Below are 20,900 nucleotides of genomic sequence, written 5' to 3' on the forward strand. Positions count from 1 at the left end.
AAGCGACTGACCGTACAAACGGAATCCGGTACAGACATTTATCATACAGACACTGGCCTAAGACAACATACTGGGGGCTACCTGCCACCTACCGGACTAAGCACTCCCTATCCTTCCTATCGGAAAAGAAAAGGAGCAACACGGGAAACGGAGGAGTATCAACGGAAGTAGAGGTGGTTACCATGGCGGTAACATTGTGTTCCCACTCTATGAGAAAAAGAAAAATAATGCCTGGCAGACTTCGGATGAAGCGACAACCGAGGATCGTAATTTAGCACATTATCCCGACGTTAACCTCCAATCATCAGAATTCAAGGATGAAAGGGAACCATCACACCGGGCGTTACCCCGATGTTGAACCCCAATCACCAGAACTCGAAAACAATCGAAGATGACAACGTGGGATAACATGCCCGTATTGAACCCCACTCATCGGATATCCGAACCTCCGCAGACAACGACCAACGATCGATACCCGATCATTGGCCGGGCAAAGGCCACCAAGGAGAAACACAATCAAGCCTGTAACAAAAAAACAGTCGTTGCTGCTCTTCCCGGATCATCCTCCTCCTCCAAGACCTCAGCAATGGACCCGACAGGTCCCGAGCACTCCCATGCAATCAAAAGAACAAACAAAGAACGTCAGCCGAAATTTCGGCATTACGACAGCGTAAAATGGACAAATCCAAAAAAAAAAACTTGCAAAGCAGAACAACGGCAATCCCGCCCAAACCCAACCAAACGAAAACGCACAAAAAAATGACTCGCCCTTCTTTTCAAGCAAAAGACGAGTCAAAACAACAACAAACAAAAATGGCACCTCAAGCCCCACACGAGGTCCGCCAACAACCCAAAATACGTTCCCGACGCAATGGGGTATTTTTCTACAATTCAAAAAGGCAATTTCTACGCTAGTTTGAACGCAAACCGGTCAAAATTTCAAAATACAACCACAACGAGGCAACGTGATTTAACCACGCCTCAAAGGAACCTAAACTACCAATAAGGTCCATTTCAGGACGAACTGACTCATTTCAAGTCCGGACAGGCGCTTATTTCGTCAGACAGGAGACCGCTTCAAAGGCAAAAATTCCAACTTTGCCCATAACACCCGACAAAGGTCCACAATGGCAAACACAGTCTTTTCCGACGATAGTACAACCTAGTGGGACCCATTACCCAAGCAAATAAACTTGGCATTGTGAAATGAGACGGTTTCTTCGCCTCACTCACGTTTTTCGAGCATAGGGGACGTAAACGAGGACCAAAATGCAAGCTAAAAGCACCCCTATACTCCTAAACAGGTTTCTAACCTAATGCAATCATTAATTATACTCGAAATGGGCTCAATCAAAAATGCCCAAATCAATTTTTAAGGGTACAAAATTCCGCCCTAATTCAATCAATCAAACGACCAAAAAACTCAAATGGATTCAAGAGGAAATACATACCTTGGGATGACATGTTGACGATGGCACGAACTGGAGCGAGCAAGAAGACCAACAATGGCATTTTTTTTGTTATGTCGAGAGGATGAAGAAGACGAAGTGAGAATAGCGAGCAAACCAATCTCGTGTCTTTTACAGAAAAATAGAGAAGCCCCCTTACCTCGCCAAGTAGCTCGCGCCTCAACAGGGTGCTCCCTGTTTTATTCAGCGAAATTTTGGGCTTTGGCCTGATTTCCTATAACAAACCTCAAATTCAAACGACGACAATTAAAACCGTCATTTCAACAATAATAGTGAAAATTCAAAATTCACTATTTCTTCAAAATTCGAACGACGGCAATTAAAACCGTCATTTTCAACAATAATAGTGAAAATTTAAAATTCACTATTTCTTCAAATGTCAAACGACGGAAATTAAAACCGTCATTTTCAACAATAATAGCGAAAAATCAAAATTCACTATTTCCTTCACATGTCAACGGCGGCAACATAAACCGCCACTTCAAAAATGATAGTGAAAATTCAAAATTCACTATTCCTCCAAATGTCAACAGGGGGCTTTCTCGCGAAGACCATTATTTAAAACAGGACCATCCAATACGGCTATTCTCACGGTCGATCAACCGACCACACCGTGGCTGGCGAGCCTTTCAACGCACCGTGGCTGGCGAGCCCTCCTCATATACGCTTCGCGACTGGCGAGCCCTCCTCATATACGCACCATGGCTGGCGAGCCTTACAACGCACCATGGCTAGCGAGCCTTACCATGCTCCGCGGCTGGCGAGCCCTCCTCATACACGCACTATGGCTGGCGAGCCTTACAGTGCACCGCGGCTGGCGAGCCCTCCTCATATACGCACCATGGCTGGCGAGCCTTACAACTCACCATGGCTGGCGAGATTTACAACGCACGGCAGGCGAGCCCTCCTCATATACGCACCATGGCTGGCCAGCCTTACAACACACCATGGCTGGCCAGCCTTATAACGCACCATGGCTGGCCAGCCTTACAACGCATCGCGGCTGACAAGCCCTCCTCATATACGTACCATGGCTGGCAAGCCTTAAAATGCACCGTGGCTGGCGAGCCCTCCTCATATACGCACCATGGATGGCGATCCTTACAACGCACCGCGGCTTACGAGCCCTCCTCATATACGCATCATGGCTGGCGACCCTTACAACGCACCATGGCTGGCGACCCTTACAACGCACCATGGCTGGTGAGCCTTACAGCGCACCGCGGCTGGCGAGCCCTCCTCATATACGCACCATGGTTAGCGAGCCTTACAACGAACCACGGCTGGCGAGCCCTCCTCATATACGCAGCATGGCTGGCGAGCCTTACAACACACCGCGGCTGGCGAGCCCTCCTCATATACGCACCCTGGTCGGCGAGCCTTACCACACACCGCGGCTGGCAAACCCTCCTCATATACGTACCATGGCCTGCGAGCCTTACTACGCAGCGCGGCTAACGAGCCCTCCTCATATCCGCAGCACGGCTAGCGAGCCTTTGTCCGCAAGCAAGATACAACCCAAGGACGTATCCCGAAGATGCCTCGAGTGCGACTCCTTATCAAGCTGGCGAGCCTTTGTCCGCAAACACGCAAGGACATATACGAAGATGGCTCAGGTATGACTCCTTCCTATGGCTGGCGAGCCTTTGTACGTAGTCTAACGGACTTTAAACGACCCGCACGGACAGTCGATAGACTCTAAACTATTCCCGATGACAGGTCCTTGGCTCGTACCCTCGAGTCGCCTTGGCGTCACCCTTCCCGACGGCAGGTCCTTGGCCCGAATCCTTTCGAGCCGCTTTGACGCCACTTGGATCTCCAGGTTGTAATCTTCGATTGACCTGGGGACTCTACTTTGACTTTCGCCATGTAGGTAACACCCGCGAATTTCCCACTTTGACATTTAAAATTTATTAAACCGTTTGATTACTTTATTTTATATTTTTGAATTATTCGATTTAATTAATTTTATTTCAAACACGATTTTTATTAAAGTAATATATAAAAGCTCATTTATATAAAAATATTTATTTTAGTCGGACAGTAATAATAGTGACAATAATAATAATAATTTCCGTCTTAACTTCCGTCTAGCTATAGACCGTCACATTTCCACTTGTGAGACTAATCTTTTCTCGACCTATCCTATATCGACAACACACTCACCTACCCTCTTACACTCTACCTTTAAATATCTCTTCTATTATTATTATTATTATTATTATTATTATTATTATTATTATTATTATTATTATTATTATTATTATTATTATTATTATTATTATTATTATATATTATTATTATTATTATTATTATTATTATTGTTATTATTGTTATTATTATTATTATTATTATTATTATTATTATTATTATTATTATTATTATTATTATTATTATTATTATTATTATTTTGTGGTTGTGGTAATATCGTGTCCCACTCACTCCTTACTCCTTCTTCTTCCTTTTTTTTCGAAACCACAAAGCAGCAGCAACAACACAAACATAGAGATGTACTACCCATTTTTAATCGACCCTTCAAACCCATATTTCTTCCCCGATTCTCGACCAAACTCCCTAATTTTTACACCATTTTGTTCCTCGTTCCTTCCTCATTCTTTTAAGGGTTTAGGTCGTGTATGGTTAGATGTGAGGCCGAGTTTGAGGCTGCCAAAGTAGCTCTTGAGTCGTGTTTATAAATTGTTTAGCGCTAGTTGGTTTATTTAAAATATTATTAATTCCCATCTCGTGTTTTGTGTAACGTAATCCGTTAAATATCGCTCTTTCACAAGTTCTATTTATTGGACTTAACATGTTCTATCTTTTGAGCTTGTCATGTTTATTTAGTTGGGTTTGACATTCTTATTTAGTTGGGCTTGTATGCCTCATGTTATTGGGTCAACCCAATATCATGGTATAGACCTATGATTAATCCATTTATCGCCCTTTACATTTTACCTCGTATTTTACATAACGTAAATTATTCATTATCGCTTGTTATATTTTATTTAACCGGCATGTTAAATTATAAAATGGAATATTTATTAATATAATACAAGTATGAGATATTTATTATAAGTACTTGTAAGAGTCATATTCTTGATAATGTCTTGTATTGTTCGGTTGTGAGAGTTTTGGTCCTATCGGATACTAGGGGTGAGCCATAGGCCCTCTAGTTGCGATATGATCGTCGGGATTGATGTTCCCATAAGTACTTATGGTGAGATGGAAGCCATAAGTACGAATGTGACATTTATAATCCCGTCCCTGAGTCTTGGTCCTATCGGATACTAGGTTGAGCCATAGGCCCTCTAGTTGCGATATGATCGTCGGAATTGATGTTCTCATCCTTACTTATGATGAGATGCAAGCCACAAGTATGAATGTGACATTAATAATCCCATCACATGTGCTTATTTGTTGTATTTAGCCATGTTTTAAAGGTAACCGCTGAGCCAAATACTTGTTTGTTGTGCCTCGAACATGTTTTAAAGATAACCTCTGAGTCAGGCACTTGTTTGTTGTATTTGGCCTTGTTTTAAAGGTAACCGCTGAGCCAGATACTTGTTTGTTGTACCTCAGACATGTTTTAAAGGTAACCTCTGAGTCGGGTACTTGTTTGTTGTATTTGGCCATGTTTTAAAGGTAACCGCTGAGCCAAATACTTGTTTGTTATGCCTCGAACATGTTTTAAAGGTAACCTCTGAGTCAGGCACTTGTTTGTTGTATTTGGCCTTGTTTTAAAGGTAACCGCTGAGCCAGATACTTGTTTGTTGTACCTCAGACATTTTTTAAAGGTAACCTCTGAGTCAGGTACTTTATTGTTGTATTTGGCCATGTTTTAAAGGTAACCGCTGAGCCAAATACTTGTTTGTTGTGCCTCGAACATGTTTTAAAGGTAACCTCTGAGTCAGGCACTTGTTTGTTGTATTTGGCCTTGTTTTAAAGGTAAATCACGAGCGGATACTTGTTTGTTGTACCTCAGACATGTTTTAAAGGTAACCTCTGAGTCAGGTACTTGTTTGTTGTATTTGGCCATGTTTTAAAGGTAACCGCTGAGCCAGATACTTATTTGTTGTACCTCGGACATGTTTTAAAGGTAACCTCTGAGTTGGTTACTTGTTTGTAGTATTTGGACATGTTTTAAAGGTAACTGTTGAGACAGATACTTTATATGTTGTGTCTCGGACATGTTTTAAAGGTAACCTCTAAGTCAGACATTTTTTTGTAGTATTTGGACATGTTTTAAAGGTAACCGCTGGGCCATATGCTTTATGTGCTGTGCCTCGGACATGTTATAAAAGTAACATCTGAGTCGGGCACTTGTTTGTAGCATTTGGACATGTTTTAAAGCTAACCGCTGAGCCAGATACTTTAGAGGTCGTGCCTTGGACATGTTTTAAAGGTAACCGCTGAGCCAAGGTACTTAAGAACTTGTGTCTCGGACATGCTTTAAAGGTATCCTCTGAGCCGGATGCTTTGCTTATTATGTGATCTTAGTAGTCCCATTTCGTGTATTGTATGTTATTTGGTTTTCAAAGTTCATGGCTAAGGTTTTCATTCACATGTATTATTATGAAATCTTGTTTATCCGTGACATATGATATTCTATCGTGTTTATAGTTGTATTATCATTTATGACATTTTGGTTGGATTGTTTCACATGGATGTATCATATGCCTTATCTATGATTTACTACGCATGTTTTGAATGTTAGTCTCAGTGCTTGCATCAAATGGTTGTATTTATGATGTTCTAATATGTTCCTGTTTATCTGCGTTTCAACATTTTGTGGCTGGGAGAATCTTGAGTTACTCCCCACTGACTGTGGCGTTCATGTTTACATGAATGACAGGTTGTGAAGATGCTTACGTGGGGAAGACGTGTGGGCTAGCGAGAACAAAACCCTTGGACCTTAGTTTGCTAGTTTAGAAACTCCTTATTTATTTATTCGTGGGATATCTTTTCCCCGTTTTCTAGACTTGGGTTGTAATAACCTAAGTTTGCCTATTGTTATTTTTGTTTCATTTCATTTTTGGCACCCGCGTGTTAATCTTTAACTAGTAATAAAAAGTTTTTAAAATATCATAAATTTCCACTTTAATTTATTAGTTATAATTTCCGCTTTATCGCGGGGTGTGACAATTGGTATCAGAGCCTATGTTGCTCCCGACGCACACACGTGTACCCCGAATTTAAATTTGAACTTGACCTTGAATAATGAATGAGAGATGGGTAGACTTAAGGACCTAAGGTGGTAGTCTGTAGTGTATTTGCTCTTTGTTAGGTTCTAACATGTTTGTTGATTGTCATCTAATAAGTGGTGTGCCCTTGGATCAATGACCGTGAACTTACCTACATGAAGATCAAGATTTGATGGCTATTGCTGGGAATTGAAGAATTGTTCAACCTTTGAAGGATGCTTCTAATTCCTCGAAGATATTTCTCATTCTTTACGTGCTTTGCCTTATTCTTTATCTCTTGGTGCTTATCCTTCTTCTAAACTCTCTTCTGTTTTGCTTGAAAGCTACTCTTGTACCCCTAACTTGTCCTTTGTTCCTTGCTTATCCTCCCTTAACGCCCTTTTTGATAGTACTCTTTCTTTTGAGGAATGTTGACCTTGGTTGGGAAATTTGATTTTTGAGGAGATTGTTTGTGTTTGACCCTTAACCCTTGTTTTGAGAGTTTGATGATGTAGAAGTTACCATATGATAAATGCTAATTGTGGGATTATTAGTTGGTCTAAGTGAGTGATCTTGATTACTACTTGAGGTATGGTATGAGAATGAGACTAAGCTACATTGTTGGGAAGTCTTAGCGTTTGTTTTAGTAACTAGAAAGGATAATGGTATGGTTGACGCCAATTGTTGAGTTAAAGAACATAATTCCAATTTATGGTTTTCGAAACCTTGAGGTTGTATTGAGTACTTGAGATGATGGGATGATGTTTTAGATGAGTGTAGTTCTGCTTTTGGGAATCCGTAATAAGTGAAAGAATAGAGGGACTCGAGTTTTTATTGATTTGTCAACTTGGGTGATTATGCATCTTCCTCTAAAGAGTGTAGTAGAGTGGACTTTCATGAAAGAAGACTTTGGGTTGACTTGTTACTACCTTACCCTATATGAGAACCTTGTGGAATAGTTGTGGAACATTTTCTGGGATTTTAGAGCTTGGTATTAGGATCTTTGATTGAGGATTTTACCATTTTGAGAAACCTATGGTTGACACTGGTTGGATATAAGTATAGCTTTGTTGGAACTTTGACCTTGATCTTGTGGAAGTTGTTTGTAGATGTTTGAGGATTTGGAGTGGTGAAATCACTCTTATAGTGAAGTACCTTGTTTCATGGAATAGCATAGAGTAAAGTAACGTAAGTGTTTCGAGGAAATCCTTAGGAGTGTTGTGGTTATAAGTTTTGTGGTTGGGAAGTTTTCGGAACCGTTTAGGATGACATTGTTGTTTGAGATTTGAGTACTTGGCGTTTCCTCGCTGTCTAATTCCCTTTCTTCTTTGACCATAAGCGTTACCGTTCATACCTCTCTTTCTCGCTTCATCATGCTCCTCCTTTAAGTTTGGTACTCGTAACCTGTGAAGCTCTATCTTTTACATCCTTGTAATTTTGACTTTAATTCTTACCCTAGGAAGTTCATCATAGCTCTCTTGTTGGTTAAGTTTGAACTCTCTTAACGTACTTTGTTTTTATGCTATCTAAGTTACTTTCCATTTTTTACAACTTCTAAACTTCCAAACTACCAGTTTTGATTCGTTGTTAAAAGTTGATGTTACACCCGCGAATTTCCCACTTTGAAGTTTCGAGGACGAAACTTTTTAAAGGTGGGGTGATTGTTACACCCGCGAATTTCCCACTTTGACATTTAAAATTTATTAAACCGTTTGATTACTTTATTTTATATTTTTGAATTATTCGATTTAATTAATTTTATTTCAAATAGGATTTTTATTAAAGTAATATATAAAAGCTCATTTATATAGAAATACGCATTTTAGTCAGACAGTAATAATAGTGACAATAATAATAATAATTTTCATCTTAACTTCCGTCTAGCTATAGACCGTCACATTTCCACTTGTGAGACTACTCTTTTCTCGACCTATCCTATATCGACAACACACTCACCTACCCTCTTACACTCTACCTTTAAATATCTCTTCTATTATTATTATTATTATTATTATTATTATTATTATTATTATTATTATTATTATTATTATTATTATTATTATTATTATTATTATTATTATTATTATTATTATTATTATATTATTATTATTATTATTATTATTATTATTATTATTATTATTATTTTTATTATTATTATTATAATTATTATTATTATTATTATTATTATTATTATTATTATTATTATTATTATTATTATTATGTGGTTGTGGTAATATCGTGTCCCACTCACTCCTTACTCCTTATGATTTCTTTGTCAAAGTTTGATGTTATCTTTTCACAAACTTGACTCCTTTTTAAGTTTAAAAGTGAAACATTTATCTCCATTTTGGCTTTTGCAAAAGAAAATTTGTGTGAATTACCTTTTTCTTTTGATTTTAACGTTGATCGGATGTTAGAACTCGTTATTGGAGACGTTTGATAACTTGTTCTATGCTTGTCGGCGATTTTATTTTGTCTGGAATTTGTCTTTGACTTGGAAAGTTAGCGTTCTTGTGTGCACGACAAGAGCAATTTCGTTCCATGAATGAAACTTACACTTTTGAAAACTCTTCATTAATTTTGATTTTTGATTTATACCAATGATTTAACTTTTAATCTGGTTCTGTCGAAAAGTTTTATTTGAAGCTTTTGAAAGAATTTTAATTCTTACGATAAATAACCTTTTAAATGTTTTGTTTATCGATTCCAAAATTCCAGTTTTATTTTATTTAGCCTTTCATTTCTACTTTCAAGTTTCGAAGACGAAACTTTTTAAAGGTGGGGTGATTGTAACACCCGCGAATTTGCCACTTTGACATTTAAAATTTATTAAACCGTTTGATTACTTTATTTTATATTTTTGAATTATTCGATTTAATTAATTTTATTTCAAATAGGATTTTTATTAAAGTAATATATAAAAGCTCATTTATATAAAAATACGCATTTTAGTCAGACAGTAATAATAGTGACAATAATAATAATAATTTTCATCTTAACTTCCGTCTAGCTATAGACCGTCACATTTCCACTTGTGAGACTACTCTTTTCTCGACCTATCCTATATCGACAACACACTCACCTACCCTCTTACACTCTACCTTTAAATATCTCTTCTATTATTATTATTATTATTATTATTATTATTATTATTATTATTATTATTATTATTATTATTATTATTATTATTATTATTATTATTATTATTATTATTATTATTATTATTATTATTATTATTATTATTATTATTATTATTATTATTATTATTATATTATTATTATTATTATTATTATTATTATTATTATTATTATTATTATTATTATTATTATTATTATTATTATTATTATTATTATTTTTATTATTATTATTATAATTATTATTATTATTATTATTATTATTATTATTATTATTATTATTATTATTATTATTATTATTATTATTATGTGGTTGTGGTAATACCGTGTCCCACTCACTCCTTACTCCTTATGATTTCTTTGTCAAAGTTTGATGTTATCTTTTCACAAACTTGACTCCTATTTAAGTTTAAAAGTGAAACATTTATCTCCATTTTGGCTTTTGCAAAAGAAAATTTGTGTGAATTACCTTTTTCTTTTGATATTAACGTTGATCGGATGTTAGAACTCGTTATTGGAGACGTTTGATAACTTGTTCTATGCTTGTCGGCGATTTTATTTTGTCTGGAATTTGTCTTTGACTTGGAAAGTTAGCGTTCTTGTGTGCACGACAAGAGCAATTTCGTTCCATGAATGAAACTTACACTTTTGAAAACTCTTCATTAATTTTGATTTTTGATTTATACCAATGATTTAACTTTTAATCTGGTTCTGTCGAAAAATTTTATTTGAAGCTTTTGAAAGAATTTTAATTCTTACGATAAATAACCTTTTAAATGTTTTGTTTATTGATTCCAAAATTCCAGTTTTATTTTATTTAGCCTTTCATTTCTACTTTCAAGTTTCGAGGACGAAACTTTTTAAAGGTGGGGTGATTGTAACACCCGCGAATTTGCCACTTTGACATTTAAAATTTATTAAACCGTTTGATTACTTCATTTTATATTTTTTAATTATTCGATTTAATTAATTTTATTTCAAATAGGATTTTTATTAAAGTAATATATAAAAGCTCATTTACATAAAAATACGCATTTTAGTCAGACAGTAATAATAGTGACAATAATAATAATAATTTTCATCTTAACTTCCGTCTAGCTATAGACCGTCACATTTCCACTTGTGAGACTACTCTTTTCTCGACCTATCCTATATCGACAACACACTCACCTACCCTCTTACACTCTACCTTTAAATATCTCTTCTATTATTATTATTATTAGTAATATTATTATTATTATTATTATTATTATTATTATTATTATTAGTATTATTATTATTATTATTATTATTATTATTATTATTATTATTATTATTATTATTATTATTATTATTATTATTATTATTATGTGGTTGTGGTAATACCGTGTCCCACTCACTCCTTACTCCTTATGATTTCTTTGTCAAAGTTTGATGTTATCTTTTCACAAACTTGACTCCTTTTTAAGTTTAAAAGTGAAACATTTATCTCCATTTTGGCTTTTGCTAAAGAAAATTTGAGTGAATTACCTTTTTCTTTTGATTTTAACGTTGATCGGATGTTAGAACTCGTTATTGGAGACGTTTGATAACTTGTTCTATGCTTGTCGGCGATTTGATTTTGTCTGGAATTTGTCTTTGACTTGGAAAGTTAGCGTTCTTGTGCGCACGACAAGAGCAATTTCGTTCCATGAATGAAACTTACACTTTTGAAAACTCTTCATTAATTTTGATTTTTGATTTATACCAATGATTTAACTTTTAATCTGGTTCTGTCGAAAAATTTTATTTGAAGCTTTTGAAAGAATTTTAATTCTTACGATAAATAACCTTTTAAATGTTTTGGTTATCGATTCCAAAATTCCAGTTTTATTTTATTTAGCCTTTCATTTCTACTTTCAAGTTTCGAGGACGAAACTTTTTAAAGGTGGGGTGATTGTAACACCCGCGAATTTCCCACTTTGACATTTAAAATTTATTAAACCGTTTGATTACTTTATTTTATATTTTTGAATTATTCGATTTAATTAATTTTATTTCAAATAGGATTTTTATTAAAGTAATATATAAAAGCTCATTTATATAAAAATACGCATTTTAGTCGGACAGTAATAATAGTGACAATAATAATAATAATTTTCATCTTAACTTCCGTCTAGCTATAGACCGTCACATTTTCACTTGTGAGACTACTCTTTTCTCGACCTATCCTATATCGACAACACACTCACCTACCCTCTTACACTCTACCTTTAAATATCTCTTCTATTATTATTATTATTATTATTATTATTATTATTATTATTATTATTATTATTATTATTATTATTATTATTATTATTATTATTATTATTATTATTATTATTATTATTATTATTATTATTATTATTATTATTATTATTATTATTATTATTATGTGGTTGTGGTAATACCGTGTCCCACTCACTCCTTACTCCTTATGATTTCTTTGTCAAAGTTTGATGTTATCTTTTCACAAACTTGACTCCTTTTTAAGTTTAAAAGTGAAACATTTATCTCCATTTTGGCTTTTGCAAAAGAAAATTTGTGTGAATTACCTTTTTCTTTTAATTTTAACGTTGATCGGATGTTAGAACTCGTTATTGGAGACGTTTGATAACTTGTTCTATGCTTGTCGGCGATTTGATTTTGTCTGGAATTTGTCTTTGACTTGGAAAGTTAGCGTTCTTGTGTGCACGACAAGAGCAATTTCGTTCCATGAATGAAACTTACACTTTTGAAAACTCTTCATTAATTTTGATTTTTGATTTATACCAATGATTTAACTTTTAACTGCGGTTACATTTAAAAATTTTATTTGAAGCTTTTGAAAGAATCTTAATTCTTACGATAAATAACCTTTTAAATGTTTTGTTTATCGATTCCAAAATTCCAGTTTTATTTTATTTAGCCTTTCATTTCTACTTTCAAGTTTCGAGGACGAAACTTTTTAAAGGTGGGGTGATTGTAACACCCGCGAATTTGCCACTTTGACATTTAAAATTTATTAAACCGTTTGATTACTTTATTTTATATTTTTTAATTATTCGATTTAATTAATTTTATTTCAAATAGGATTTTTATTAAAGTAATATATAAAAGCTCATTTACATAAAAATACGCATTTTAGTCAGACAGTAATAATAGTGACAATAATAATAATAATTTTTATCTTAACTTCCGTCTAGCTATAGACCGTCGCATTTCCACTTGTGAGACTACTCTTTTCTCGACCTATCCTATATCGACAACACACTCACCTACCCTCTTACACTCTACCTTTAAATATCTCTTCTATTATTATTATTATTAATATTAATATTATTATTATTATTATTATTATTATTATTATTATTATATATATATTATTATTATTATTATTATTAGTAGTATTATTATTATTATTATTATTATTATTATTATTATTATTATTATTATTATTATTATTATTATTATTATTATTATTATTATTATTATTATTATGTGGTTGTGGTAATACCGTGTCCCACTCACTCCTTATTCCTTATGATTTCTTTGTCAAAGTTTGATGTTATCTTTTCACAAACTTGACTCCTTTTTAAGTTTAAAAGTGAAACATTTATCTCCATTTTGGCTTTTGCTAAAGAAAATTTGAGTGAATTACCTTTTTCTTTTGATTTTAACGTTGATCGGATGTTAGAACTCGTTATTGGAGACGTTTGATAACTTGTTATATGCTTGTCGGCGATTTGATTTTGTCTGGAATTTGTCTTTGACTTGGAAAGTTAGCGCTCTTGTGTGCACGACAAGAGCAATTTCGTTCCATGAATGAAACTTACACTTTTGAAAACTCTTCATTAATTTTGATTTTTGATTTATACCAATGATTTAACTTTTAATCTGGTTCTGTCGAAAAATTTTATTTGAAGCTTTTGAAAGAATTTTAATTCTTACGATAAATAACCTTTTAAATGTTTTGGTTATCTATTCCAAAATTCTAGTTTTATTTTATTTAGCCTTTCATTTCTACTTTCAATTTTCGAGGACGAAACTTTTTAAAGGTGGGGTGATTGTAACACCCGCGAATTTCCCAATTTGACATTTAAAATTTATTAAACCGTTTGATTACTTTATTTTATATTTTTGAATTATTCGATTTAATTAATTTTATTTCAAATAGGATTTTTATTAAAGTAATATATAAAAGCTCATTTATATAAAAATACGCATTTTAGTCGGACAGTAATAATAGTGACAATAATAATAATAATAATAATTTTCATCTTCACTTCCGTCTAGCTATAGACCGTCACATTTCCACTTGTGAGACTACTCTTTTCTCGACCTATCCTATATCGTCAACACACTCACCTACCCTCTTACACTCTACCTTTAAATATCTCTTCTATTACTATTATTATTATTATTATTATTATTATTATTATTATTATTATTATTATTATTATTATTATTATTATTATTATTATTATTATATATTATTATTATTATTATTATTATTATTATTATTATTATTATTATTATTATTATTATTATTATTATTATTATTATTATTATTATTATTATTATTATTATTATTATTATTATGTGGTTGTGGTAATACCGTGTCCCACTCACTCCTTACTCCTTATGATTTCTTTGTCAAAGTTTGATGTTATCTTTTCACAAACTTGACTCCTTTTTAAGTTTAAAAGTGAAACATTTATCTCCATTTTGGCTTTTGCAAAAGAAAATTTGAGTGAATTACCTTTTTCTTTTGATTTTAACGTTGATCGGATGTTAGAACTCGTTATTGGAGACGTTTGATAACTTATTCTATGCTTGTCGGCGATTTGATTTTGTCTTGAATTTGTCTTTGACTTGGAAAGTTAGCGTTCTTGTGTGCACGACAAGATCAATTTCGTTCCATAAATGAAACTTACACTTTTGAAAACTCTTCATTAATTTTGATTTTTGATTTAAACCAATGATTTAACTTTTAATCTGGTTCTGTCGAAAATTTTTATTTGAAGCTTTTGAAAGAATTTTAATTCTTACGATAAATAACCTTTTAAATGTTTTGGTTATCGATTCCAAAATTCCAGTTTTATTTTATTTAGCCTTTCATTTCTACTTTCAAGTTTCGAGGACGAACCTTTTTAAAGGTGGGGTGATTGTAACACCCGCGAATTTCCCACTTTGACATTTAAAATTTATTAAACCGTTTGATTACTTTATTTTATATTTTTGAATTATTCGATTTAATTAATTTTATTTCAAATAGGATTTTTATTAAAGTAATATATAAAAGCTCATTTATATAAAAATACGCATTTTAGTCGGACAGTAATAATAGTGACAATAATAATAATAATTTTCATCTTAACTTCCGTCTAGCTATAGACCGTCACATTTCCACTTGTGAGACTACTCTTTTCTCGACCTATCCTATATCGACAACACACTCACCTACCCTCTTACACTCTACCTTTAAATATCTCTTCTATTATTATTATTATTATTATTATTATTATTATTATTATTATTATTATTATTATTATTATTATTATTATTATTATTATTATTATTATTATTATTATTATTATTATTATTATAATTATTATATTATTATTATTATTATTATTATTATTATTATTATTATTATTATTATTATTATTATTATTATTATAATTATTATTATTATTATTATTATTATTATTATTATTATTATTATTATTATTATTATTATTATTATTATTATTATTATTATTATTATTATTATTATTATTATTATTATTATTATTATTATTATGTGGTTGTGGTAATACCGTGTCCCACTCACTCCTTACTCCTCATGATTTGTTTGTCAAAGTTTGATGTTATCTTTTCACAAACTTGACTCCTTTTTAAGTTTAAAAGTGAAACATTTATCTCCATTTTGGCTTTTGCAAAAGAAAATTTGAGTGAATTACCTTTTTCTTTTGATTTTAACGTTGATCAGATGTTAGAACTCGTTATTGGAGACATTTGATAACTTGTTCTATGCTTGTCGGCGATTTGATTTTGTCTTGAATTTGTCTTTGACTTGGAAAGTTAGCGTTCTTGTGTGCACGACAAGAGCAATTTCGTTCCATGAATAAAACTTACACTTTTGAAAACTCTTCATTAATTTTGATTTTTAATTTATACCAATGATTTACCTTTTAATCTGGTTCTGTCGAAAAATTTTATTTGAAGCTTTTGAAAGAATTTTAATTCTTACGATAAATAACCTTTTAAATGTTTTGGTTATCGATTCCAAAATTCCAGTTTTATTTTATTTAGCCTTTCATTTCTACTTTCAAGTTTCGAGGACAAAACTTTTTAAAGGTGGGGTGATTGTTACACCCGCGAATTTCCCACTTTGACATTTAAAATTTATTAAACCGTTTGATTACTTTATTTTATATTTTTGAATTATTCGATTTAATTAATTTTATTTCAAATAGGATTTTTATTAAAGTAATATATAAAAGCTCATTTATATAAAAATACGCATTTTAGTCAGACAGTAATAATAGTGACAATAGTAATAATAATTTTTCATCTTAACTTCCGTCTAGCTATAGACCGTCACATTTCCACTTGTGAGACTACTCTTTTCTCGACCTATCCTATATCGACAACACACTCACCTACCCTCTTACACTCTACCTTTAAATATCTCTTCTATTATTATTATTACTATTATTATAATAATAATAATTATTATTATTATTATTATTATTATTATTATTATTATTATTATTATTATTATTATTATTATTATTATTATTATTATTATTATTATTATTATTATTATTATTATTATTATTATTATTATTATTATTATTATTATTATTATTATTATTATTATTATTATTATTATTATTATTATTATTATTATTATTATTATTATTATTATTATTATTATTATTATTATTATTATTATTATGTGGTTGTGGTAATACCGTGTCCCACTCACTCCTTACTCCTTATGATTTCTTTGTCAAAGTTTGATGTTATCTTTTCACAAACTTGACTCCTTTTTAAGTTTAAAAGTGAAACATTTATCTCCATTTTGGCTTTTGCAAAAGAAAATTTGAGTGAATTACCTTTTTCTTTTGATTTTAACGTTGATCGGATGTTAGAACTCGTTATTGGAGACGTTTGATAACTTGTTCTATGCTTGTCGGCGATTTGATTTTTTCTTGAATTTGTCTTTGACTTGGAAAGTTAGCGTTCTTGTGTGCACGACAAGAGCAATTTCGTTCCATGAATGAAACTTACACTTTTGAAAACTCTTCATTAATTTTGATTTTTGATTTATACCAATGATTTAACTTTTAATCTGGTTCTGTCGAAAAATTTTATTTGAAGCTTTTGAAAGAATTTTAATTCTTACGATAAATAACCTTTTAAATGTTTTGGTTATCGATTCCAAAATTCCAGTTTTATTTTATTTAGCCTTTCATTTCTACTTTCAAGTTTCGAGGACGAAACTTTTTAAAGGTGGGGTGATTGTTACACCCGCGAATTTCCCACTTTGACATTTAAAATTTATTAAACCGTTTGATTACTTTATTTTATATTTTTGAATTATTCGATTTAATTAATTTTATTTCAAATAGAATTTTTATTAAAGTAATATATAAAAGCTCATTTATATAAAAATACGCATTTTAGTCAGACAGTAATAATAGTGACAATAATAATAATAATTTTCATCTTAACTTCCGTCTAGCTATAGACCGTCACATTTCCACTTGTGAGACTACTCTTTTCTCGACCTATCCTATATCGACAACACACTCACCTACCCTCTTACACTCTACCTTTAAATATCTCTTCTATTATTATTATTATTATTATTATTATTATTATTATTATTATTTTTATTATTATTATTATTATTATTATTATTATTATTATTATTATTATTATTATTATTATTATTATTATTATCATTATTATTATTATTATTATTATTATTATTATTATTATTATTATTATTATTATTATTATTATTATTATGTGGTTGTGGTAATACCGTGTCCCACTCACTCCTTACTCCTTATGATTTCTTTGTCAAAGTTTGATGTTATCTTTTCACAAACTTGACTCCTTTTTAAGTTTAAAAGTGAAACATTTATCTCCATTTTGGCTTTTGCAAAAGAAAATTTGAGTGAATTACCTTTTTCTTTTGATTTTAACGTTGATCGGATGTTAGAACTCGTTATTGGAGACGTTTGATAACTTGTTCTATGCTTGTCGGCGATTTGATTTTTTCTTGAATTTGTCTTTGACTTGGAAAGTTAGCGTTCTTGTGTGCACGACAAGAGCAATTTCGTTCCATGAATGAAACTTACACTTTTGAAAACTCTTCATTAATTTTGATTTTTGATTTATACCAATGATTTAACTTTTAATGGTTACATTAAAAAATTTTATTTGAAGCTTTTGAAAGAATTTTAATTCTTACGATAAATAACCTTTTAAATGTTTTGGTTATCGATTCCAAAATTCCAGTTTTATTTTATTTAGCCTTTCATTTCTACTTTCAAGTTTCGAGGACGAAACTTTTTAAAGGTGGGGTGATTGTAATACCCGCGAATTTCCCACTTTGACATTTAAAATTTATTAAACCGTTTGATTACTTTATTTTATATTTTTGTATTATTCGATTTAATTAATTTTATTTCAAATAGGATTTTTATTAAAGTAATATATAAAAGCTCATTTATATAAAAATACGCATTTTAGTCGGACAGTAATAATAGTGACAATAGTAATAATAATTTTCATCTTAACTTCCGTCTAGCTATAGACCGTCACATTTCTACTTGTGAGACTACTATTTTCTCGACCTATCCTATATCGACAACACACTCACCTACCCTCTTACACTCTACCTTTAAATATCTCTTCTATTATTATTATTATTATTATTATTATTATTATTATTATTATTATTATTATTATTATTATTATTATTATTATTATTATTATTATTATTATTATTATTATTATTATTATTATTATTATTATTATTATTATTATTATTATTATTATTATTATTATTATAATTATTATTATTATTATTATTTTTTTTTTTGCAGAAATGCAAGAGGATCTTCTCATTAATAAAATAATTAGAAAGTACAAGATCCCGCTACCAATCTACAAGGAGACCATGGAAGTCCCCTAAGCCAATGAAAAAACTAGAGAAACAAACAAACAAAAATTACTCGGTAAAACCCAAAGTACAATGAAACATCCTAAGATTTACTCGAGCACAGATCAAACTCGAAGCTCCTCGCAGTCCTTGTCTTATCCCGAAAAATACGAGTGTTGCGTTCTTGCCAGATGTAATATAAGAGGCAGAGCAAAGCACTTCTCCTCCTCTTCTTAACCCAGCTGCGTTCTCTATTATGAACATAGTACCAATCCAGAATATTGAACAGATGAGTAGAATGAGTATCAAAAGAATAAACTTGCTGAATTGTAGACCAGAGAATAGCAGTCCAGGAACATTCGAAGAATAAATGTGTATGTGATTCCTCAGCAGCACCACATAGCACACACCTGTTTATCCATTGGAAGCCTCTGCTAATGAATCTATCAATAGTAGGTAGTTTATGTTGAATAGCCAAGTGACCAACAAACCCATGATTCGGATAAACAGCAGTATCATAAACAGTATAGCGCCAAGGAACACTAGGATTTGGGCTTCTCAGCAGGTCATAAACCTGTCCAGCAGCAAAGGAGTTAGGCATGGCAGCCAACAAGGCCTGAGCTGCCTCTAAACCTACCTGCTGAACAAGGTCAGTCCTAGCAGCTAAGAGATTATTCCAAGATGCCAGGATGTAGTCAATTTCTTTCAACATCCCAAACAGAGTTCCCCTTAAGTAAATAGGCTTTAACCCATTTGACCCCGACGAGTGAGGTTGAGTTTCAAGTTTCCGGATCCACTTGATAGCTTGAGCTTTGTTCCAACTCAGTATTTCCTTAATATCAAAGCCTCCCTCAGTTTTAGGCTTAGATAAAGCAGCCCAACTTTGACACAAGAACCTCCTGCCATCATTCTCAATACCCCACAAAAAATTCTTACAGATTTGAGCCATTTTTTTAATCACCTGTTTTGGTAAAAGCACACAAGCACCCCAAAAGTTGTGTATGCCAAATAAAACCGAGTTTATCAATTGAGCCTTCCCAGCATAGGTTAACATGTGGTTAGCCCAATTCCCAACTTTAGCTCTAAGCTTGTCAAGGAGAGGTTGGAACATAGTGCAAGTGAGCCTAGAAGTAAAGAGAGGCAATCCCAAATATTTAAATGGAAAATCCCCTTCGAAAACCCAAAAGATGAGCCAAAATGAGTGATCTCACCTGAGGAGCCACCCCACCAAAATAAAGAGAAGTCTTCATGGGATTAGCAACAGTCGGGCCAGATATTGCAGCAAAGGTATTTAAACAATCAGCCACAAAGAAGCACGGAAGGGAGGTCCCCACGAGTAAAGACTAGAAGGTCATCAGCAAAAACCAAATGAGTAAGCTTGAGTTTAACACACTTGGGATGAAAGGAAAATCCAGGGGAAGAAGGAAGATCCCTTAACAGTCTTGAAAGAACTTCCATGCAGAGCACAAAGAGATAAGGAGACAGAGGGTCTCCCTGTCTAAGACCTCTCTTCCCTTGAAAGAATCCCTCAACAGAGCCATTGACATTAAGAGAGTACCAAGGGGAGGTGACACATGCCATGATCCATTTGACAAACTGAGGAGGCAAGCCATAATGTATCAAGCAAGAATGTAAAAACTCCCAATTGACAGAGTCAAAAGCTTTCTTAATATCCACTTTAACAATACATCTAGGAGTAATAAGAGACCTAGAGTACTTGTTGGCTAACTCATGAGCCAGGAAAGAATTATAAAAAATGTCCCTTCCCTGAACAAAAGCAGCCTGCTCATCCCCTATTACATCTCCCATAAAACCTTTCAGCCTATTAGCAAGGATTTTAGTGATGGTCTTATACATAACAGTACAACAAGAAATGGGACGAAAATCAGTAACACTATGAGGAGTTGGGCATTTAGGAATTAAGGTAATAAGGGTACTGTTAACAGCTTTA

General features: G+C 32.2%; 1 protein-coding gene across 1 annotated transcript; it reads right to left on the bottom strand.

Annotated features, from left to right (window-relative positions):
* Positions 1-19,052: 19,052 nt before the first annotated feature.
* Positions 19,053-19,898, bottom strand: LOC141629515 (uncharacterized). The gene has a single exon (XM_074442502.1). The coding sequence runs from the start codon at positions 19,896-19,898 to the stop codon at positions 19,053-19,055; it is 846 nt and encodes a 281-aa protein (XP_074298603.1).
* Positions 19,899-20,900: the final 1,002 nt, after the last annotated feature.

This window comes from Silene latifolia, chromosome Y, assembly GCF_048544455.1.
Source record: "Silene latifolia isolate original U9 population chromosome Y, ASM4854445v1, whole genome shotgun sequence".
Lineage (NCBI taxonomy): Eukaryota > Viridiplantae > Streptophyta > Magnoliopsida > Caryophyllales > Caryophyllaceae > Silene > Silene latifolia.

What these genes read in the sequence shown, in the direction of transcription:
- LOC141629515 (XM_074442502.1), bottom strand. Translation starts at nt 19,898, where the DNA reads ATGGCTCAAATCTGTAAGAATTTTTTGTGGGGTATTGAGAATGATGGC.